The sequence below is a fragment of the Papaver somniferum genome, chromosome 2 (genome assembly GCF_003573695.1).
Source record: "Papaver somniferum cultivar HN1 chromosome 2, ASM357369v1, whole genome shotgun sequence".
In the NCBI taxonomy this organism is placed as follows: domain Eukaryota; kingdom Viridiplantae; phylum Streptophyta; class Magnoliopsida; order Ranunculales; family Papaveraceae; genus Papaver; species Papaver somniferum.
Genome location: NC_039359.1, coordinates 56022443 through 56047260, shown reverse-complemented (window position 1 = coordinate 56047260; position 24818 = coordinate 56022443). Strand labels below are relative to the sequence as shown.

Genomic DNA, 24818 nt, shown 5'->3' with positions numbered 1-24818 from the left:
TAATGTATTTGAACCCAAAGGTTCCATAACATTTTCAGCATAGACATGTTCTTCTAATATAACATCATCATAATCATCATCATCATCATCACAAATACATGAAAATCCTACTTTGTCAAAACCATTAGTGTTTTTCGTCCATACATCTGCCTCTAAAATAGGTGAATATGGATTGACATTTTCAGCAATAGGGTATGAAACACTATCTCCAGAATTAAGCTCATTGGGAAAATCAACATCTGACTCATGGTGATTACCCATATCATGTGGCATGGTCCTAGTTTCCCTATAGGTTTCCCACTGATGGGTTTTCTCTGCAATCTCAGCTAAAAATTTCCATGCATCATCCACAGTTTTATCAAGAAATTCACCATTACACATACACTCAACCATGGCTCGAGATTTAAAGTCTAGTCCCTCATAGAGGATAGCGACAAGTCTCCACTTCTCAATTCCATGGTGTGGACATTCGCTCAACAAATCATTAAAACGTTCAAAATAGTCAAAAACAGTTTCCTCATCCAATTGGACAAAACAATTGATACTTTGACGAATAGCGATGGTCCTATGATGTGGAAAGAATTTTTTGAAAAATAGATCTGTGAGTTGGTCCCAAGTGTTGATTGATTGTGGTTTCAAACCGTAAAACCATGTTTTGGCCTTTTCCTTTAAAGAAAAAGTAAACAAACGCAATTTCAGAGAGTCTTCGGACATATGTTCAGGTTGCATAATCCGGCAAATTTGTTCAAACTCTCTTACATGAATGTAGGGGTTCTCAGAATCGATCCCTTGAAATTTTGGAAGTATTTGTATCATGCTTGCATTTATTTTAAAAAAGTTATCGGTTTGAGGTAAAACAATACATGATAATGGAGTTTTTATTGTGGGAAACATGTATTCATGGAGAGCATGAGGTTGGCCCATATTTGAAAAAAAAAGGAAACTAGTGTGCACAAAGCCCACTATTTGGTTGATGAAAATTTGGTTTTTAAAGGCAAGGGGAAAAGCCCATTTTGGTTTTTAAAGATAGGGAGCAAAAATTTGGTTTTTGAAATTAGGAGCAAATTTTTTTTTTTTTTTTTTTTTTTTTTTTTTTTGATATTTGAACTATTAGAAATTATCAAAACCCACAAAATAAATTAAAATAAAAATAACAATACAAATAATTACATGCCCATAAAAAAAAATAAAAAAAAAAATAAAAATAAAATTATTACAAGCCCAAAAATAAAAAGGAAAAAGAAATAAAGTAAAAATTATTACAAGACCAAAATAGAAACAAAATTATTACAAGCCCACAATTAAAATTTGGAAGCCCACAATTCGGGTTCTCTTAATGGGTTTAGGCTTACCTTTGAAGCACAGCCCAGCTGTTCAGTTTGGTTGCAAAAGCCCAGTTGGGCTCTGGATCATCCTAAGCTTTGGCTTCAACACTCAAGGCCCAGTTGGGCTTGGTTCAATTTCCTCTCCTTCTGCAGCTTACAGCCCAGTTGGGCTTTTGTTTCTTTATTGCACATCCCAGCAACAGAAGCTTGGCAGCAGGATCACTACTGCAGTTCAAACAGCAAGCCCAGCAGAATTGTTCAACAGCAAGTGGGCTTGGTCAATTGCAGCAGCTTTTATTCTGAACCCAACAGCAAGGCAAAAGCAAGAGCAATAACAAGAGCAAGAGAAAGAAGCAAGACAATGCACTAAAGAGGTAAGACAATGCCTAACAGGAAGTGCAAGAACATGGACTATGCTTACACTAAGCTAAGCTAAAAGATGCAACTAAGTAAGCAAGAACAACAAAGATGCTTGGTAATGCAAAACAGTATGCAAGAACAGTTAAATGCTTACACTAAATGCACAGAAGCAAGTGAGACTAAGATGCAGTTACACAGTGATGCTTATGCAAATGGATGCAGTGCAAGAAGATATGCAAGAATATAAGATGACAAGTATGCCAAGATGATGTAAGATGCAATGCAGATGGCACACGCTTCAGATGACAAATAAGAAAGTTAAAGGACAGAATCAATGAGCTGCAAGATGAGTTGATAACTGAATATGCAGGACAAAACTAGATGCAAGCTAAAGCTGCAATATGCAGATGCAGATGCAATGCTAATGATGCAGATGCAAACTAATGATGATGCAAACTAAGATCCATGCTGAGTAGATGCAAACTAGGATGCAGGCTAATGATGATGCAATATGCTTATGATGCTAATGCAAAGCTAATGATGCAGGTGTTAATGCTTGACTGAGTATGCAAGATGCAGCTAAGATGATATGCAGTAAAGATGAAACAAGATGCAATGAATGATGCAGATGCAGTGAAGAATGCACTAGCTAAAAATGCAATATATGCAAGATGACAGTGCAAGAAGGGAATGATGGTTATGGACAACAAGCAAGAATGCAAGAAAAACAAAGAGACAACACAACGCCGCTACCGAGTCCCCGGAAGCGGCGCCAAAAACTTGATAGCTAAGGAATTAAACCTAAAACTATGGTTATATTTACACCTGCAAGTATACAGGGTCAGATGGTAGATAATGAAAAGCAGGGGAAGTCCACAGGGACAAGGAGGGAGCTGGTGTTGTTTCTACTTTTCTAGTGACAGAAAGTAAAGCACTAGGGATTGAATTCACCCAATAATCCTAAGCTAAGGCAATACCTATTCAAATTATGTTCTTGTTCCTTTCCAGATAAAACTACAATGAATGATCTATCAGTTAGTCTCCCTAACTCACCCCTAATATAAGCTGTCTTCTTACATCACAACCTATCACAGGCTCATTTGGTTTAATTAGCTAACTATCATTCCTAAAGCAATGAAGCACATTTCTTCTTCCAGAGAGGTCTCAAATGGATGACTTATCAACCAACTTCACTAACTCACCCCTAGTATCAACTGTCTTCTTACAGTACAATTGATCACAGGCTAATTTGATCCATTAGCTAACTATCATTCCGAAAGCAATGAAGCACAATCAAGAACAACAACATGAACATGAATTATCTTAACATATGATTATGGGTTTCATCAAAACCCTAGTTATTGAATTATAACATGATGCACAATACTGAAAATAAACTACTACAGCTTGGTACACCGGCTACTCCGGGCATGCCCGAAATCAACACCCATCTCTTCAATTTATACATGCAAGCTTTTTCCCCAAAAAATCCCCAAACAGTAAAATTAGGGTTCACCAAATCTTACCTAATTCGATGAAATAACTGCTCCATCACGTCTACCCATCCTTCTATTTCTCTTCCCGCTCCATGTCCTGCTCCAATTACTTCTAGCTCATCAACCTATTTCACCAACTTCACACCTAGGGTTCAGTGGCGTGAAAATAGATGAAATTAGTTGTTGAGGAAGATGTAGGACGTGGTAGTGATGATGGTTTGTGGTTGTTAGAAGCCATGATGGCTTTTGGTGGGAGTTATGGTGGTTGAGGCGACGGAGAGGGTGGTGGTTGTTTCTTTGCAGAGGGATGGGGGAGGTGAAGTCGATGGAGAAGAAGGTTGGGGTGTGTTTGGTTGATGGGTATAGGTATTAGGTACTATGGTGTGAGGCGGAGATAGCAAAGTTTGATGATCTGCGACGCTGAGCCGTGGGATGTATAAATGATAGATCGATCTAACGTCTATACGTGAAGAGCTTGTAGCGACCGTTGGATTGTATAATACAACGAAATTAACGACGCAAGATGGAGTTAGGTGCTGTAGTGTTAGACAGGAGCTTCAGACTTTGATGTACTGGCGATGTTGCGACCATTGGATTCAGATGTGTCCAATCTGACGGCTAGAAAGGGAAACGGGTATGGATCTGGGTGAGGGTTTTGGGCCTTGGATATGCCAAGCCCATATATTCTTTAAGACAATTCTTCCTCTTCAAGCCCAATTCTAACCTTTTGGTCTTGTGCACAACATTCTTCGCGGCTTCCTTGCGTAATTCCTTCCGGCTTTTCACTACTTTTCTGCTCTTTTCCGCTCCGCAATTCATCTAACTTTATTTATTACCTAAAAATGCAAAATTAATTAATAAAAATATTTATTCTTGAAAACAATGAAAATACAGAATATGGGATAAAATGTAGAATTAACGCACAAAAGATGAGTTAAATACCAAGAAAAATATATAAAAATATGCACTTTTTAGCACTCATCACCTACATCCACGGGGTTTGTTGTTTTACTATGTTCTTCACGGTTACACGAATAGTTGAATGACTTTTGGGGTTTACATGTTTCTCTCCTCTAAGGGATTAACTTACCCTTACTATTTCTCTCTCTCTCTCTCTCCTTCCCTTCCTGATATTTCCCATCCCCTTTCCTCTTGGTGGAGATTGGGTATTTATAAGGTTAGAACGTGGGACCCATCTCTGAAGACCGTTGGAACCTTATCTTGTTGTGTCCTTGCGTCCATAACGCGGAGGTCTGCGTTTGCCCCTTGATCCCGCAGAGGCATCCTCGCTCGTTCCACAGGTTGGTCGACACGTACACTGCTCAGAGTGTTTAATGCGGGTAGTTGAGGGGCTGCTCGTGTCAGACAAGTGTCTTCTGCCCCTGTCAGTCCGTGTCAGCTAACTTTCTCTCCACCGTTGATCTTAGCTTCTTTTTTGGGGATGAGATAAAGTAACTCCTCGGGGTTTATTTGGTGTTTCGTGACGCATCGTGTTTTGATGTTTTGGCCTGCATGCTTTCCACGTATCTTTTTATATACACGTGTCTGATAGTGAGATATATGTGTACACAATTGCAAAGCATTAGGCATACTTGCTTGACGTTCCCCTAAATGATCAAGTAGAAAAATATTGAAGGAATTATCTGCACCAGCATTAAACCGCTTCGATCTACTTTAACTGTTTACAATGTACATGTTATTTAATGGAAGAATTCCTTCCTTCCGTTATAGCTTGATGTTGCATTCCAGAAGAATAAATATCTTACCATAGAGTTAGCATTTTTTCTATTCCTTGCCTCTTCTCTCGGCCAGTAACTAAATCAAAAACAATAATCAAGTTAAAACAAATTTCATTCCATTTTTAAGTTGATAAAATTAAAATAAGAAAAACCATGTGTATGTAATCAATCAACTGTTTTACTGGAGCAAACTGAGAACAAAAGGAGTGAACTTCGTCTGTTTGGGTGAAAACCAAAAAAAGTGAAATAAGAGGAAACTAAGAACAATGATTATGCTGAAAATCAAATCTAATAATAAAAAGATGTCCAACAAATAAGAAAAGAAAACTGATCTTACCTGGCCCGCCTCTCCACTTAAACTTCTATGCTTCCCTTTGGATTCTGTGGTACATACCATGTATCTAAATGCTTGTGCTAAATCTCTACACTTAAAGTAGATGAATATATGAATATATGATAAAGAATTACCTGGAGTCATTGAGCAGTCCTACTTAATATGTAAAAGACTGGGTTCTCACGAAAGTGAGATTGCAAGAAATGTCAAACTACTTTAGTGTACCTTTCAGATTAGCCTAAGCTTCTAGCAATGATGTTTCTTCTGTAAACAAAGTAGAGTGACCAACAGGGAACCAAGTGAATGAGAAAAAAATTAAAAGAGCTGAGTAGCAATTGCATCATAGAAACAATTGAAAGATTAATAGTTCAAAACATATGAAGTGCAGTTTTCGTGGTCTTTTTGCCTGATTATGTTTCTATAAAAAAAAATTATAACGTGCCTGGTATAACACGGTGTAGTCTTTTCACCTATGTTATCCCTTCTTCCTCTTGCCACCATTGTTTCTTCCGGAGCCTTAGGTTTTTCTTTTCTTCTTCTAGTCGTAAACCATTAGTGATTAGGGTTTAGTTGCGCAGAGAGAAATTTATCTCTGATGATTGAGATGCAAGTCTCTTTTATTTTTAGGTTTGATATTCCTTTATTCAGCTTTTAACCACAGTAGAGGAAATTCACCTGAAATTATATTATTAATAATTAATAACAATTTATAAATTCATAATTCTTAGAAAATCTATCTGCGACTTTCGATACTGGAATAATAATTTTTTCAGTGGATTACTCGAAGGAGGTTCTAACGAATTTACCTAATGAATATTCGTTAACTTATGCAGGCTTAGATATTTTATGATCTTACATTATATAACCGTTCAAATGTGTTCCAAAATGGGGATTTTGATAAAGTACACCCTATGGGATTAGTATTTCCTAAATCACACCCGTTTTTTCTAAAATTGCTAAAATACACCTGTTTTTACTTCTCTATCCCGTTTTTCCAGTAAAACAGTTACTGCCGTTAAGTCCATAAATCGGGTCAAGCAGACTGAGTTGACTAGGCCGTGGAATATCTGAATTACCCCTAATTGTTTCAAACTTGAACTCGTTGGATAAGTGCACGACTGATGCTTCTTTAATAGGCTGGCCAAAAATTCTCAAACCTATTGGAACTCACAACTGAATAACCGCTTAATGCACCCGAGATGTGCAACACTTTTTTCTTTTTTTAGAAAAAAGAAGTATATATTGAGAAAGAAAAAGGTATTTACAGTATATACAAAAAGATCTCAGGATCTTTCAAACCCAACCGAAAATCAAAAGAGTTTCTTTACATAGAAACTGTAGGTTCCCATTGAAACAAAACTTGACTTGCTGTGTAATTCTTGAAAATATCCTTCAGAGAACTCCATAAGTAAATATTTTGAATCACCAGAAATTGACGTCTTCAACATCCTTACTTCTTCCTCCATGAATTCTGGAGTTTCTTTCCTTCCAAATCTCCCAAAAAATTGCATAAGAAGTTAACTGCCAAATTATATCTTTCTTCTTAGTCCCTCTACACAATCTCCAACTTTCGGGCATTGCCCAGTTCACCTTTAAGGAAGCCAGAAAATAGTCCCAAATTTACTTCGTCCAGGTGCAATGAATAAACAGATGTTTTAGATCTTCCTCCTCCTCATTGCAGAGCACACAAGTTGTAGATAGAATCTGCACTCTTCTTCTTCTAAGCATACATCTTGTAGATAGAGAATTATGTAGTGACGCCCAAGTGAGAAACATTACCTTTGGCGGAATAAGATTGTTCTCCAGAGGGCCTTTAAAATCCACCCCATCTGTATCATCCAATATCTTTTCATAACCCATCTTTGCAGAATACTCTCCTGAGAAACTGTCTTCCACTCCTTCCACTAAAACAATATTTCTCAGTGTTGGTATGCATAAGATGTTATGCAGTATCCATAAGATGTTATGCAGTCAATATTAGATCTGCATAAGATGTTATGCAGTTAACTAAAACAGATTAAAGAAGAAACACAGTTTAACATGGTTCGGCTATAGCCTACGTCCACGGGAGAAGAATGATTAGGGTTTCTTATTATCAATGGAGGTTTTACAATAAGTGTATATATATATCCTATACATCCCACATATTCGTATAGATAGCAACATATCTAGAGAATATTTTCTTGCAGTGTAAGCCAATCATAAATAGAGAAACCAAATATTCTCCTTTGTTCCAACACTCCCCCTCAAGTTGGTGCGAAGATATCAATGGAGCCCAACTTGGATAGAATTCCATTGAATTGCTTGACAGGTAAACCCTTAGTAAAAACATCTGCCAGTTGTTGATGACTACGAACGAAGGGAGTGCATATTACTTTGGCCAATACCTTCTCTCTAACAAAATGACAATCCTCTACTATGTGCTTTGTACTCTCATGAAAGGTGGGATTTGATGTGATTTGTATCGCTGCTTGATTGTCACAAAACATCTTAGCTGGCTGAGGTGACAGAAAACCCAAATCTTTAAGTAATGCTCGCAGCCAAACAATCTCACAAGTTGTTGAAGCCATGGCTATGTATTCTGCTTCAGCACTTGATCGAGAAACAACATTTTGTTTCTTGCTTCTCTATGTAACCAGATTACCACCAAAGAATATGCAGTACCCTGTTGTTGATTTACGATCAACTGGACATCCAGCATAATCAGCATCTGAATATGCTGTTATACAGTAGCTAGAAATTGAATAGGCTTCATTCTTTTTCATCAAAACTCCTCTTCCTGGTGATCCTTTTAAATACTGTAGAATCCTAGTTACTGCATTTAGATGTTTAACACGAGGTGTATGCATATAACGACTGACTAAGCTTACTGCATGTGCTATGTCAGGTCTGGTAACAGTGAGATAAGTTAACTTGCCTACTAACCTTTGATATGACCCAATATCACTTAACACATCACCATCATTATCAAGTTTGTTGCCAATTTCTGTAGGAGTATCACAAGGCTTTACTCCCATTTTTCCTGTAGCCTTTAGCAGGTCCAACACATATTTTCTTTGATTCAGAAAAATACCCTTATTTGAGTAAGCAACTTCTAATCCCAGGAAATACTTCAGTATTCCTAAATCCTTGATGTCAAATATGGAATGAAGCATTGCTTTAAGATTTCTAATTTCTTGTTGATTGTCTCCTGTAATCACAAGGTCATCAACATACACTAGAACTATAGTTGTACCAAGATTACTTCTTTTAATAAACAAGGAAGAATCGGCAGATCTCCTTTTGAACTTATTTTGGATGAGTACTGAACTTAGCTTTGCATACCATGCACGTGGTGATTGCTTTAAACCATATATTGCCTTCTTAAGCTTGCAAACCATATTGCTCTCTCCTTCTTTAGGGTGTCCAGGTGGTATACTCATATACACATCTTCTTCTAGATCACCTTGTAAGAATGCATTCTTCACATCCATTTGAAACAATTTCCAATCTTTATTAACTGCAAGAGACATAAGAACACGAAAAGTATTCATCTTTGCAACTGGTGCAAAAGTTTTTGTGTAGTCTTCTCCATATCTCTGAGTAAAACCTCTTTCCACTAATCTTGCCTTATAACGCTCAACAGTTCCATCACTTCTGTATTTAATTTTGTACACCCATATACATCCAACAGTCTTCTTCCCGGGAGGCAACTTGACAATACTGTATGTATTATTTACATCTAAGGCACGTAACTCATTCTCCATTGGTGCCCTCCATTTTGGATTAGACTTTGCTTCATTATAGTTTTTAGGTTCTTGATGACTGGATATAACACTTAGAAATGCAGAGTGTGAAGAACCTACATGATCATAAGTTAAATGTGCTTGTATAGGATACGCAGCGGAATGATATGTAAATAAATCTTTGTATTTCTCTGGAGCCTTCTTCTCACGACTTGAGGTTCTGACAATTGGTACCACTGGTTGTGGAACCATAACCTCAGTTTCTGGAACTTGATGCGGCACATCTTGTAGTCCTGTATTATCATCAGTAACATTAACATTATTGTCTGAAGCTTCTTCATGAACTGCTTCATTATGCACATCCAACAATGCAGTAGGTAAGTCCACCAACTCTACCCCATCACCATTATCTCTGTGGGAATCTGTTGCAGTAGGTATCTCATTAATAACTGGAAATGGGGTCAAATCTGTATAACACTCCCCTGAGACCGACTGTCAGAATCACACTGAAAATAAGCCATTGTTTCATCAAACACAACATCACGATAAATCTGTAGCTTTCTAGTGGGTGGATGATAACAAATATATCCTTTCTTTGTAGAAGAGTAACCAAAGAACACACACTTAGTTTCCCGTGAATCCAGTTTATCACGATGCTTTGCTTGTAAATGTACATAACACACCCAACCGAAAACTCTAAGATGAGAAATGTCAGGATGATGATGTTTTAAACCTCTAATGGAGATTTTAACTCAAGCACACGACTAGGCAGACGATTGATCAAGTAAGTGGCCGTCAGAGAACCATGAGACCAAAATTTCTTTGGAACATGCATCTGAATCATAAGAGCACGGGTTGTTTCCAGAATATGACGGAGTTTCCTTTCAGCAACACCATTTTGCTGTGAAGTACCAACACAGCTAGTTTGATGGATAATACCATGACTACGCAAATAACCTGGAAGAGGGCCTTTGACAAACTCAGTGCCATTATCGGATCTAAAAAATTTGACCTGTGCATCAAATTGGTTGCGGATCATACAATGAAAATCCACAAATACAGATGAAACTTCAGTTTTGGATTTGAGTAAATAGATCCATGTAGCACGTGACCAATCATCTATAAAGATAACGAAATATTTATACCCATCATAAGCATCAATTGGAGCAGGACCCCATAAATCAGAATGAATTAATTCAAAATGAATTGTAGATCGAGTCACAGAGTTAGGAAATGGAAAACTAGATTGTTTAGAAAACTGGCAAACATCACAGACTTGAGACTGAAAAGAAAAAGTGGGAAAAATCCTAGACAAAACACGACTGGAAGGATGTCCAAGTCGTTGATGATAAAGAAACTGCGGAGTTGATCTGTGAGTGAGACATGCCATGTCACTAGAGCGTAACAGGTACAATCCATGACAAAAGATGCCTCTACCAATCGTCTTCTTCGTCTTTCGATCCCGAAAGATGACCGAGGTAGGGGTAAATGTAACATCACAATTCATAGAATTAGTGATTTGAACAACAGATAACAATTGAGTAGGAAACGAGGGAACAGCAAGTGCATTAGATGGCGGACAATCTGGAAAAAAATGCACTTCCCACTGCCCAGCACAGGAGCAGTAGAGCCATTAGCAACAGACACATTTTTATGAGAGCTGCGAATAAATGCATGAACTGACGAATGATCATTTTCCATATGATCTGTAGCTCCTGAATCAATAATCCAAATGTGATGGTTGGAAACAGGCGTAGTAAGAAAGGCTAGCAGGTTACCTGAAGTATGGTTGGCCTTGCGCTCATTCTTATTACTCAACTGGTGAAAGAAATCCTTCAACTGGTCTATGGTAAAGGATGAATTGTCAGCTACAGCAGCTCGAGCAAGCTTATTTTTGTCAAAATTAGCTTTAAGATGAGGATAAATATCCCAACAACGATCCTTGGTATGACCAGTTTTATTACAATGATCACAATGAAAAACTTCTCTCTTACCCTTAGCACGAGAAGTGTTGTCCTTATCAAATGGCATGGCTCTTCGTTTATCATCTCTGGAGCTTAGAAGAGCACTGGATTCAGCAGCATCTAGGACTACAATGCTTTTAGAAACAGGATTCATAACTTTCTTGCGTCTCTTCGCGTTGCACAGTCGCACAGACACTAGACAAACTTGGCAATTCAGCACTCATGAGAATAGTGCTTCTAAGAGATTCATACTCTGATGTGAGGCTACTGAGCACATCAAAAAATTTATCCTCCTCAACCCTCTTTAAGAGAATTTTGGCATCAGTTGTATGAGGACGATATGTATCCAGTTCATCCCACTTCCTTTTTAAATAACCAAAATGCTCAGTAAAACTTTTCGTACCTTGTGCAGCCTCAGCAATCTCACGCTTCAGCTCAAACACCCGAGCAACATTATTCCGTAAGCCATACAGACTAGCAGCAGACTTCCACAAATCCTTTGCATATTCTGAAAACGAGAAAATTTCCGAAATATGTGGTTCCATCGACTGGAGAAGCCACGTGCGAACCAGTTGATCATCAGCAATCCAATCTTCATACTTTGGATCTTTAGCATCTGGACAAGTACTATTCTCACCAATATACCCAGACTTTCTTTTACCCCCAAGAGCAAGAGCAGCATCCCTAGACCAGCTGACATAATTGACATCATTCAGCAAGACAGAGGTTAAACGCAAACTAGTATTATGATCTGATTGTGCCATAGTAAACACACAGAGGAACGAAACTTGATTACAGAGAAACGGCCAGGATCGTTAACGATCCCCTGATACCATGTTGGTATGCATAAGATGTTATGCAGTCAATATTGGATCTGCATAAGATGTTATGCAGTTAACTAAAACAGATTAAAGAAGAAACACAGTTTAACGTGGTTCGGCTATAGCCTACGTCCACGAGAGAAGAATGATTAGGGTTTCTTATTATCAATGGAGGTTTTACAAGAAGTGTATATATATATCCTATACATGCCACATATTCGTATAGATAGAAACATATCTAGAGAATATTCTCTTGCAGTGTAAGCCAATCATAAATAGAGAAACCAAATATTCTCCTTTGTTCCAACACTCGGCTCAAACTTCAACTCTAGAAAATCTATTCTCTCTGCCGGATCAAGACCTCTAGAGAATTGTAGACTCATATTATTGCCCATAGTCGCAGCAACCAGATCAGACTTTTGCGTGCTCAACCTATACAGCCTTGGATACTTCACTTTTAACTCCAGTTTTCCTAGCCAGCTATCATGCCAAAAACGCAAGCTCTTACCGTCTCCCACCTTGATATCTACCACTTCTGAGAAATCCTGCTTCGCCTTAGATATTACATGCCACAAACTTTTACCTACAGCCTCACTAGAAATTGCCGGAATTATACAATTCTCATTGGAACTTCTTTTCTCCACCATTATCTTTCTCCACCAAGCCCCTTTTTCTTTAGCAAATCTCCAGTGCCACTTTGAAAGTAAATATCTATTTACATGTCTCAAGCTCCTTAAACCCAGTCCTCCAAGGTTCTTTGGCTTACACGTATATGGCTGCGTACCTTGATTGAGTTACTGTCATCAATCTTTGCAATCAATTCCTCTGCATCCTGAATAGTACTTAACAAAATGTCGCGTTCAACTCTTTCGTCTTCACATTTAAACATTTGTTCCTCGTAAATACTATGTCTAAAGTATTCCGAACTTGTCTCGGTATTCTTTTTTGGTTCATAGTGCGGTACTTCATCATCTTCAGGATTTGTACTGATTCCGCTTGCAAATAAACTTATCTGATTATTCTTTCTTGTCGATTCTTTATAACTTGGATTCTCACCTTTAAATTCTAAAAGGCGCTCAATGATATGTACACATATAATAGGTAGTTTGGGTAGTTTCTATGGACAATTATAGGTTTGGCTATATATGTGCCATTGTGTAATAATCATAGGTTATCTATGAAAATGGTGATATTTTAGATCATGGCTTCTTATCTGGTTTTCCTTCCCTGATTCTATGATTTCGCCTTGCTTCTAGTCTGATAGTTCGTCTCTTCTTCTCTAATGGTTTCACTCTGATTTCACCCTAATTACTAAATGATATGTGCATCAAGCATAGATAATTTGGGTTCCTCAATAAGTCTCCTCCTTTTTGACGTGGAAGCCTCAAAGCATCGACGTTTTTCCCTTTCATCCTTCTCGCAGTCTCCACGCTTATCCGACCAATTCTCAGCACTCTTTGTTGTTTCACATGTATCTTCATTCTTTGTCCACGTGAAGCCAGTCAAATCTTGCAATTCATCTTTTGAAATAATCTTTTTGCTTTAAAGATATAAGAACTTCAAGAATTGCTTGTACTCATTAAGGCTTCGTAATAACGTCATGGCTTTCTCATAGAAACTGTATTCTAGATGTAGTGGTTCTTCATCCTCACCACCGTCTCCTTCGACTGCTACGGTGGTATCCTCATATGGATCATGCACGAAAGTTTTGAATTTAGAAGCCAGTTCTGGATGGCCTTCAAATAACTGTTTCGCTCTTTTTGATATAAAACTGAGCGCGTTTCTGTTGTGTTCTTCCTTGAACCAGAAATTTTCCATGAGGTGAAGAAATTGATTGTACTTTGGTGATTGCTTCACAACCTGCACGTAAGCATGGCAAACTTCTTCTTTAGGAGTAGTTGTTTTCATCTTCGTTTCTCCTCATAATGAAAAGTATAGGCAGAAAGATCATCTGAGGAATATTGTAGTGCTGATAAGGGTACATATGTGTTTATTTATAGTAGGAGCTCGATCAGAACTTGGTTTAGTTGGGATTTCCAAATATAGGCTTATACAAATCTATGTGGGTTTAGGATTTCTATAATTAATTTGAGAAGCTTCCTAATCTAAATTCGAGCAGCTTCCTAACCTAGCATTCTTATGTTTGTGTAAGTACACTTAGTTTACACCATGCTCCATAGTTAGACTTGGCATCATTGTATACTTAACAGGGTGGTTCGGTATCAAATGAAAATTGCAGAATCTACATAAGATAGCAAGTGTCATCTTCATCTGTAGATACGCCGAGTCCTTCCCCAGGCATGTTCTTGGTCCAGCCTGCATGAGCATCAATGTCGCATATTTATACATTCATGTTGCAGGTGTCAATGTAATTAACATCTTATTGGTTCTTCTATAAATGCCATATCAGATTTTCATACTTCTTTTTTTTTTTTTCAAGTGAAGTTCCAAAATGTGCCTAAAAATGTTGATTTCTTAGCACACTCGATGTGTCAATATGCAATGCATAACAATGTAAATACTTGGTGGGATGAAAATTCCCCACCCCCTTGTTTTCCTGCAAACCTGATTTAACTGAGGTAGTTTAATAAAATGGGCTCTTTTGAGCCTTTTCCTCCATCAAAAAAAAAAAAAAAAAGATTTACATACTTTAAAATGCTTACCTGAAAATCTGTGAATTTAAATGGAGATTCACTTTGAAATTGCCCTTTTTCATTGAGCCATCTACCAGGGCTGAACGAAGTTGCATCAGGTCCCCAGTTGTACTCCATTCTCCCCATGACATATGGAACAGTAATCATCAATCCACCTGCTCTCACTTTCGTTCCATCAGGTAAAACATCATCTTCTAATATTCCTTTAGGATCCTACAAGTATAATATGCAATTTTGTTTTGTTTTCTTCAGATATTACAGAACATTAAATGAAAACTCCAAAATCGATCTGGCTGCCTTAGAAAATCAATACCTGGGGCACAGCAGGATACAAGCGAAGTGTCTCAGTGATTGTTGCATGCAAGTACGATAATTTTGCAAGTGAATCATAAGTCAGAAGACTTGCAAATTGTGTTATTTTCTCAGAGAAAGATTTTGGGTGCTCGGCATCATAACCAGTCATTTCCTTAACTTGATTTTCTTCAATGTAATAAGCTCTGCATAGATATGCTCTGCTACATTAGGATTTATCATGAGCATGTATATAGACCAAGATATTGTGGCTGCTGTGGTGTCACGTCCCGCCAAAACAAAGTTTATAATAAGATCTCTAAGGCTTTTGTCTGTTGAATTACTGTCATTGCTCTCACTCAACTCAATGAATCTCGACAGAAGATCATGCTTTATTACCTTGTATCCATTGTAACTAGTTGATTTAGCTTCTTGTAATTCTGCTTTCCTTTTATGAATTAATTTATATGTAAATTCGTCAATGACTTGGATACTTTGACCAAATAATGCTTCAGACCCAACATTCAGAAATCTTTTGAATCTCCACAAAGGGTTGACGAATCTGTAAGTAACAGTACTACTTGCATATTCAAAAGCATTAGCGAAACGATTATCAGGTAATTCATAAGCCAAAGTTCTAATTTCTACCCCAAATCCAACCTTACATATAGAATCCAAAGTCATCCTCATCAACAGTTCCTAACAAGTAACAAAAACGAATTTTTCATTACTTAAAAGCATTAAATATACACCTAAGCTTAAGATAAGCAATTGGCGTTTAAATAGTTGGGGATATCTGTATTACCTGCATATCGATTTGCTCGTTACAAGTTGATAAGCGCTGCAAAATGCCAAAGAGATTCAATGCATAGTCTCTGAAAACAGTGGTGCTGAAATCTCTCAAGTTTCTAGATGCGAACTCCAAACTAGAAAATTTTCTTTGTTGCTTCCACATCTCTCCATCTGAATTAAAAATTCCATCCCCAAGCAACTCTTCCATGTGTGCACGAAAAGCTTCACCCTTGGGGTAGTTGGAGAAGTTAGTTTTAAGAACATGTTCAATATTTGGAGGATCTGCAATGAAAGTTAAGGTCGTAAACGGCAGCGGAACCTTGACAGTTTTTGATTCAACAAAGTATTCAGTTAACCAATCATGCATTCTATTGTAGTTGTTGAGAAGTTCGATGAGTACCCCTATGAAAGGCCAAGATTTCGGGCCCTTCACATTTCTTTGATTCCATCTGTGAATGAAGATATAGGCTAACGCGATTCCAATCAGTAGAGTACTGATTCCGGTTTTGTGTATGTTAAGATTTGTTGATGAGAAGAATAGTGAAAGCTGATTCACTCGTTCCATTGCAAAATTAGTTAGGTGCAGTAGTGGTTCAGATAAGAGCTCAAATATATTTGTGGGTTGGAAACCGTTAGGCCTATATAGTCAAGTATGTGTAGTAGTGAAAAGTTGACTTCCTAATGTTGTGAGAAGAAGTTAAGAAAATTTATTGTAATGTAGGGGCAATGCATAATTGAAAAGGCTGCTGTAACTGTAAAGGGAAATGCATTATTTGATAGGAGCAACAGCCCCTAATTAAAGACCCTTTGTCCCATCTTATATTTTTGTGAGCATAGAAGTATACCCCGTTTTACTAACAGTCAAATTTGAGCATTGCTCGACCAATGTCTTGAACCCGGACCGGACAGTGAACCAATAAAATTATTGGGTCAGGGTCAACTGGGTGGACCATAGGTTCAACCGGTGATTTATAGGGTCATGCAAATAATAGTTTAATGTAAACATGGAAGTAAGAAGTACACGGACTCTAGGGGGAGGGGAAGATACAATAGTTCACTGGTACGTGTCCTTAGTGTGCAACCTGTTTATTTCCGCCCATTTCTCTCTGTTTATTCATCCTTCATTTTCTTTCTATGATCAATCTTTACTCGCCTTAAAAAGAAAACAAAAAAGCAAATAAAAATCACAATAGCATCGCAACGTATATATAGATATGTTCTTCTATGATTAATTATTTGGGAGATCAAGCCATGTAGGGTTGATTTTACTTTACTTTCATGCTTCCTTCTACAGGGGTGTATCGAGTCAATTTCAAGGGTGTATACTTGCATCCCTGACCAGCTAGTTCCATAGCCTATTTTATGCTCAATTAGAATTTTTTTTGTATATGTAAGCCCACTTTTGTTTTGTTGCACCCCTAAATAAAAATTGCACCCCCATCCCATAATTCTTGGCTCCACCCCTGTCCTCTTATCTCTTATGTTTTGGTTCCTTCAATTTTTGTAGCACCGTATGTTTCAATACTGTAATTCCTTGGTTTTTATAAAAGAAAAAATGTTAGATTATTCTTCGTTTTTCTTTTCTTCTAGTAATATGTCTGGGTTAAACCAGTTTTAGATCGGATTGGGTCACATGGTTTACTGATCCAACCAGTCCGGTTTAAACCATGTTAATCAGACCGTTTTTCTTACTGGTTCACCGGTTTACAAAGAAATCATTATTGTGGTACTAGTAAACACGGTGTGAAGGCACCAATAATGACCACCCACCCAAAAAGGAAACCGACCGTCATTAACGAGGCATTCAAGATTCAGTGCGAGGCACCAGTAGTGACCACCCACCAAAACAGGTTGTGTTTTCTTTGATGCTCAGTCAAGAGACTGATTGTAGGGTCACCCTCTTTTTAACTTCAACAAGGCCACCACAATAATCATGATTTATAAAGGGATGTCACCACAATAATCATGATTTATAAAGGGATACTAGTTCTACTAGGTGCTGATACCGTTTTATATAGGACAAAAAAATTTCATCGATCCTGGCCGTTGGATCGATGAAATGGTATCAACACTTAATAGGACTGTTATCCCCTTTATAAATCATGACAATGACGAAGGAAAAACTAGGCTGTTGCTTATTTTTTGAACCTAAATAACATGTTCTTCCGATTTTCATATTTTAGTGAATATTTTGATAAGGTCGGTCAGATTTTCATCATTATTTTGTTCAGAAGGCTTTTAAATTTCCTTGTATTGGAAAATATAATGTCGAGCCAGCTATTGGCAAATATAGGTGTATCAGACAAGATTTAATATCTGGTTGTGACTTGTAAGTACGGTCGGTTATCAACTTCACTACCCAAGTTGGTGGGGATCTTTCAAGCTTGGCAATACACCATTTTGGAAGATTAAAAAAAAGAAACATCTCAAAACTTCTACCTTATGCTATAACATGGGTGATTTGGAGGGAGAGAAATAGTAGTGTATTTGGTCATCAGATGTGTTGAGATTATTAGTCCCATATGGTTGGGTTATTTAAAATCCTGCAGCTTTATAATCTATAAGGGCCTCTCCACTCATTGCCAATTGGTTTTGAGTTGGATGCCCGTAGACTTTAATATGGTATCAGAGCAGGCTATTTGTGTCGAGTCAGTTGACCGCACCTTTACTCCGGGTCACCCGATTTAATTATCCACGTGTTTGTAAGACCCGTCGTGGCTACACGTGAGGGGGCGTGTTGAGATTATTAATCCCACATGGTTGGGTTATTTAAAATCCTGCAGGTGTATAATCTATAAGGGCTTCTCCACTCATTGCCGATTGATTTTGAGTTGGATGCCCGCAGACTTTAATAAGATGATGACATATTCCACCTGATCCCTCTGAACAACATACTGTTCCATTGGAAGGGTGCTCTACGATAGCTTTAAAGTTAAGTGATGGTTGTAGTTGTGGATATTTAGTTTTCTTTTTCCAATATAATCCCTTTTCTTAGAAAGAAAAAACTTCATGATCACCCTAGTAGAAAGGCATTTAGCTTCAAGGAAAAAAGAAAAATACGTTGCTGCAAGTTCCTTCAATCTGCGGCAATTGTGATGTACAAGCTTTGACCATCTCAGCACCTCTAGAACTGCGTACGCCTCTCAGCACCCTGGATTCTCTGCACCATCTCTGAACCCTGAACCTTGCAATAGTTCCGTAACTGGAGTTTTAGTATTATCATGTCTGACATTTCAAGCTTTGTTATTTTGTTGATAAATAATAACAGCGTTGCTAGACTTATCGAGGGATATGTACGTCCTTGCTCACTACGAGTTTGGGGTCCCAAGAGCTGTGTGTCATAGGGAGCAGTTTCGGGACACAGCCTGTGTATGCCTATATGTTATTCCTGGCATATAGGTATATGAGTTTGGCATTTGGCATACCCATAATGGATGCGCATATGCCAAAATGTTTTTAACATGTGCATAGGAATAGGCCTATAGATGTTTATGTATTGATATGCATTTGATGGTATAGTATATATTGGTATGTGCTAGGTATGAAGTTAAAGATGTAATATCAACCAGTAGGAACTCACCGATTACGTCAAAACTCTTAACAGTTCTACGGATGAGAATAAACCAACATGAGCAGAGAGAATGCAGTACCAAACCTTACAATTAAAGACCTTGATGGAAACCCCCCAAATAAAATCAGGTTGCAACGACATCTTTTCCTTTTTATATATAATAGCGGTGATGGATGAATCGATGAAAGAAGTTGTAATTGATTAATGGTGTTGCGGAAGATGGAATAGGAGCGAACTTGTTCTGATACCAATTGATAAGAAACGATTTGTTTCTTATTCAACGGCCAGCAGCTCAAGCTCAAAAGGTCATGATTCGAAGAAATCAATAAACTAATGGGTAGCAATTTGCTTAATAATTTTCTTTTTATCATTAATCAACTGACAAGGCATATTTATAGGCTACGTTACTTGAACAATAAGAAAACAATACTACTCCTAAAATACTATTCCAAACAAATATAAACTCTAAATAAAATAATTAAATACTTAAAATATAACAAAATACCTAAATAAATATATTATCTCTAATAATAAATAATGTATGCTTATCCAATGCCTTGTGCTTCTGTTGGACTTGTATGCTCGTTGCGCCCTTCACTTGCTAGCCAAGGTGGCTTCCACAATTTTGAGACACTTGACCCGCATAAAGGATCATATATGTCAAATATGCCTGAGTGACTCATCGGATCAACACCATTGACTTGTTCCATAAAACGTGGTCTTATCAGACACTTTCCAGATTGGTTGATTAATTAAGTTCGGGAATCTCAGAATTTTACGTAGACGAAAGGAAAATGAAATTTGTAACATAGCAAGTGTAGTTAGCAGAAACACGAACTAAAGTTAAAAGTATTAAAAGAAAAGAAAATGATCCACGATAATGTATTTCGTTTTAGAGTCATAAGAAAACAAAATCCTCAGTAGAGAAAACTATCAGTTACTTTTAGAATGGTGGCTTGAGCCAGTCAAGCTCCTCAGCAGTGGACATCGCCATATTAGGTTGAATCCAAGTGCAGTTCCTAAACCATCCTTCAGTACCAGATAAATTGTTTGCAGCATGCTCACCCCCACGAGAGCGATAACTATGTGTTTCAAGTGAGTAGAATACAATCCCTCCTTCGTTCAGATATAATCTAGGGAAATAGATCTTGTTATTCATGTAACTATCCGGTGCAACTGCCGATGCACAAGAAGTGTGGCTAATGAATAACACATGCTCTCCCAGACTCTTAACTTCTTCCCTTTTCATCTCAGAGAAATTCAGTCTAAAAATCCTAATGGGCTTCCAGTGAAATTCTTCTAATTTCACTATTAAAAGATCTCCACCACACTCTACTAAGAAACCTGGAGTTATACCACCAAAATCTAGTTCATGAGGTTTTTCTAGAACTTTCCAACTATTATCCTTTGCAGAAAAGACTCCCACAGTTCCACAATAAAGATCGACGCAAAAAAAAATCCCCGTCATGAAAAACTGCGGTGTCAACGAATGATGACGGGTAATACCAGTGTGATGAAAGATATGAGATCTCCAATGTACTTCTCCCCTTCTAATGAAGTCGATGTAGAACCCAACACCCGTATCATCCATAGCGAAAACTATGCAATCTGAAGAAGTCGGCAAAGAAGAAAAAGAAACGACTGAATAGCAACTATCCCTATCCATGTCTGGAAGTTTTACCTTCTATCGTGTTAATGGATTATAGAAAAATATGTTATGATGTCTTGTCATTAGTAGCCAACCATCCTTATGAAAACGGATTGTATAGTCTGGTAGATCGGAGAGGTTGATGGAGTAGCTTTCATCATCGGGTTTACGACATTGAAGATAGTCTCACTGTGGTCTCTAGAGAAATGGCCGGGCCTGATAGGCAAGCAGGGCAAGCCCCACTTGCAGGCAACAGCAGCCCAGGGGTAACAATAAGCCCAGCTGTGATGGGGGTTCTCATTAAAAAGAAAAAACGAAGATGGACTGACTTATTATTAATATAACTTTGAAGGGCTGTAAACAACTTATGTTAGGAAATCCCTGGGAAAGATTTGCAGGGGTGAGGTTAATGGTGGGGCCCACCACCTTTTTTCTCTCTTACACCAACACTTCGGTGCACATCAGGGTGATAAACCGCGATACACCCAACATTTTCGTACAAACAACCCCTTTTGAAGCCCAATTCAGCGGCTGAACAACAACATGTGGTGTGTTGACTACCAATCAATAGAACACGATCTCCAAAACTAACCACCTTCTCCCATTCTATTAACGAGAAATTCAACCTCACCACTTCTATTGAGATCACCTCACTACTATGTCTACTTTGAATTAAGTCAACCCTGAAAAGTTCATCATGAGATTCAACATAGCGCGACGTAGGAAGTGCTTTTCCTATTTTTGGAAACGTCACCTCCTTCTTTACGTGGAATGACTTTATAAATATGGTCAAATCCGTATTGTTGGTGAAGTGTTCAATCTCTAGGTGATGCTCATCTATTTGATGATCATACATACACATTAAATATAACTTACCTCTAAAGCAAAGGACAAACTTAGGCTTTTGTTGTGGTATCAAGTCTACAATATATGGAGATAACTTTTGGCTTCTCCAGTTTGTTTCTCCGGGGCGGCAAAATATAAAAGTGTATCGATGCTCTTCATGACGAACGTTAGAAAGAAAAACTAAAACCATCGAATCATTATTGTTCTGATCAGGACTAGTATTGGTTGTACAAGGTGGTGAAGACAAAACACAATCGGTAAATCTGAATCCATCTTTACAAAACTCTAGTAATGTAGGTAACTGAATTCTCTCATTTGTCATGGGGTTCCAAAGAAAACAATCACCATAGTTCCAACTTGATGAAGTATAATCATAATAGTCTTTATCGCATATAATAATGAGAGTTTTTTTGATAAAAAGAAGTACCACTCAATTCAGGTATATTATGTTGGTTAAACTTCAACATAGAAGTCACTAACAAGCTGGTTAGGACAAGATTAGGAAATTGATGTAATCCTAAGGAAATTATACGTCATCTAGTTCTAAGAAAAGGAAAGACATGTAATAAGATAATAGGACTAAGAAACGGAATTCATAATTCTATATATATATGATCACCAAAGTTGTGGTTGATCATATGAGCAAGATTAAAGCTTGTGTTTAGTTTTGAGAGATTTTCTAAACATCAATAAAGAAAGTTGTCTTTGTATAATCTAAGTTTCATCTTGCAGTTGCCATTAATTGGTATCAGAGATTTTTTCTGAGCCATGGAAAATGAAACCACCATTGTGGGTGCAAAAAAGTTCACGCCATCATCAATACAAGTTCCAATCCTCAACGCCACAAACTACACAGTATGGGCCATGAAAATGAAAGTACTGATGAAAATCTACAAAGTTTGGGAAACAATTGATTCTGGTACATTGGACCCAGACAAAAACAATGTTGCCATTGGATTACTCTTTCAAGCAATACCAGAATGTCTTGTTCTACAAGTTGGTGAACAAGAAACTTCAAAGAAAATTTGGGATGCAATAAAGGCACGTAATCTCGGAGCTGATCGAGTTAAAAAGCCCATCTGCAAACCTTAATGTCTGAATTTGAAAGAGTGAAGATGAAAGACACTGATACTATTGATAGCTTTGCAGGAAAGCTATCAGAGATAGCCTCAAAAGCTGCGCCACTTGGACAATCCATTGATGAAGATAAACTGGTAAAGAAGTTTCTCAATAGTTTACCAAGATCCAAGTATATTCATATCATAGCTTCTCTCGAACAAGTCTTAGATTTAAAGAAGACTAGATATGAAGATATAATTGGAAGATTGAAAGCATATTAAGAGAGAAACCTTGATGAAGAAAACAACGGAGAAACTCAAGGAAAACTCTTGTACAAAAACTCTTACCAAAAAAACGCTGCGACAAGAGGAAGAGGTCGTGGAAGAGGTGGTAGAGGAAACAGAGGCCGAGGAAGGGGAGGAAGGTTTAACTCACAAGATAGAACAACAAGTCAGAATGATCAAAACCAAGGGAAAGAAAAGAAGGATATATCAAACATTATTTGTTACAGATGTGATAAACCAGGACACTTCTCCTCTGTATGCCCTGAAAGAATACAAAAGATGGAAGAAGAAAACAAGAATGAAACAAGGGAAGCAGATACAACTCTTTTCATGTATGAAGTTGTATTCTTAAACGAAGGGAAACTAATACCAAAGAACTACGAATCAAAGGATGGAGAAGAAGGAATCTGGTATTTAGATAATGGAGCCAGCAATCACATGACTGGTAAGAGACACTACTTTTCTGAACTCAATGAGAAAATCAAAGGACAAGTGAAGTTTGGGGATGGATCTTCTGTAGAAATTGAAGGGAAAGGATCAATTCTATTTCAGAGCAAGAGCGGAGAACAGAAGCTTGTCACAAACATCTATTTCATCCCAAACTTACAAAGCAACATTCTAAGTTTAGGACAAGCTACGGAAGTTGGATGTGATGTTAGAATGCGACAAGATTATCTAACAGTTCATGACCCAAGTGGAAGACTTTTAGTTAGAGTCTCACGCTCACAAAATAGACTCTACAAGATAAGTCTCATGATTGGAAGGCCATTGTGTCTGAATATGAGACTGGAAGATCAGACATGGAAGTGGCACGCAAGGTTAGGACACATAAGCTTTAGAACTTTAAAAGCAATGTCTCAGAACAAGATGGTTCGAGGGCTACCACAGATAAACGATGAATCAAGGATCTGTGAATCATGTTTAGTTGGGAAACAAACACGTCAAGGTTTTCCAAAAGCAACAACATTCAGAGCCTCAAAGCCATTAGAGCTTCTTCATGCTGATTTATGTGGTCCTATTACACCATATACACCACAACAAAACAGAGTGGTGGAGAGGAGAAACATGACTCTAATGGAGATGACAAGAAGTTCTTTAAAGGCTATGCAGGTACCTAATTATATATGGGGAGAAGCTGTACGACACTCCACATACCTAATAAACAGGATACCTACGAAAGCTCTGAAAGACATGACTCCATATGAAAGTTTAAGAAAGAGAAAACCAAACATAGATCATTTAAGAGTATTTGGTTGCAAAGCATACGCAAAAGTTGATTCTGCAACTCTTAAGAAACTGGATGATCGATCTCAGACTCTTGTGAATCTAGGAATTGATCCTGGATCCAAAGCTTACAGATTATTCAATCCAACAACGAAAAGAGTAATAGTGAGTCGAGATGTGGTATTCGATGAAAAAGCAAACTGGAACTCGAAAGAAACTAATGATGGACCAAGTAGGGATCCAGGAATGTTTGACATGAGATGGGGTCAAGTAATTGATGAAGGCGAAGGACCCATAATCATCAATACCAATGGAAACAATGATGTTAATCAAGAAGAAGAAGAGAATAATGAAAACACTGAGAATAACGAAGAAGTAGAAGAAGAAGAAGAGGAGATCGATGAAATAACTCAACCCATTCCACTGCGAAAATCAACAAGACAGATACAAAAGCCACAGTATCTGGAAGATTATGTTCTTCAAGCTGCAGAAGAATGTGAGATTATGCTACTTTCTATTAATGATGAACCAAGGAATTTTCAGGAAGCAAAGGTCTCGACTAAATGGACACAAGCAAGTAGAGAAGAAATTATTTCAATCAATAGAAATAAGACTTGGTTTCTAGTTGATAAGCCAGGTGGGATAAAAGTGATTGGCCTCAAGTGGATATTCAAGGTTAAAATAA

At 37.6% G+C, this 24818-nt stretch overlaps 1 protein-coding gene across 1 annotated transcript; it reads right to left on the bottom strand.

Annotated features, from left to right (window-relative positions):
• Positions 1–20015: 20015 nt before the first annotated feature.
• LOC113351088 (F-box/kelch-repeat protein At1g57790-like) lies at positions 20016–20738 on the bottom strand. Its single transcript, XM_026595149.1, has one exon. The coding sequence runs from the start codon at positions 20736–20738 to the stop codon at positions 20016–20018; it is 723 nt and encodes a 240-aa protein (XP_026450934.1).
• Between the last annotated feature and the right edge of the window lie 4080 nt (positions 20739–24818).

Bases quoted from the DNA above. Each gene is read 5' to 3' on its own strand.
- LOC113351088 (XM_026595149.1), bottom strand. From the start codon at position 20,738: ATGGATAGGGATAGTTGCTATTCAGTCGTTTCTTTTTCTTCTTTGCCG.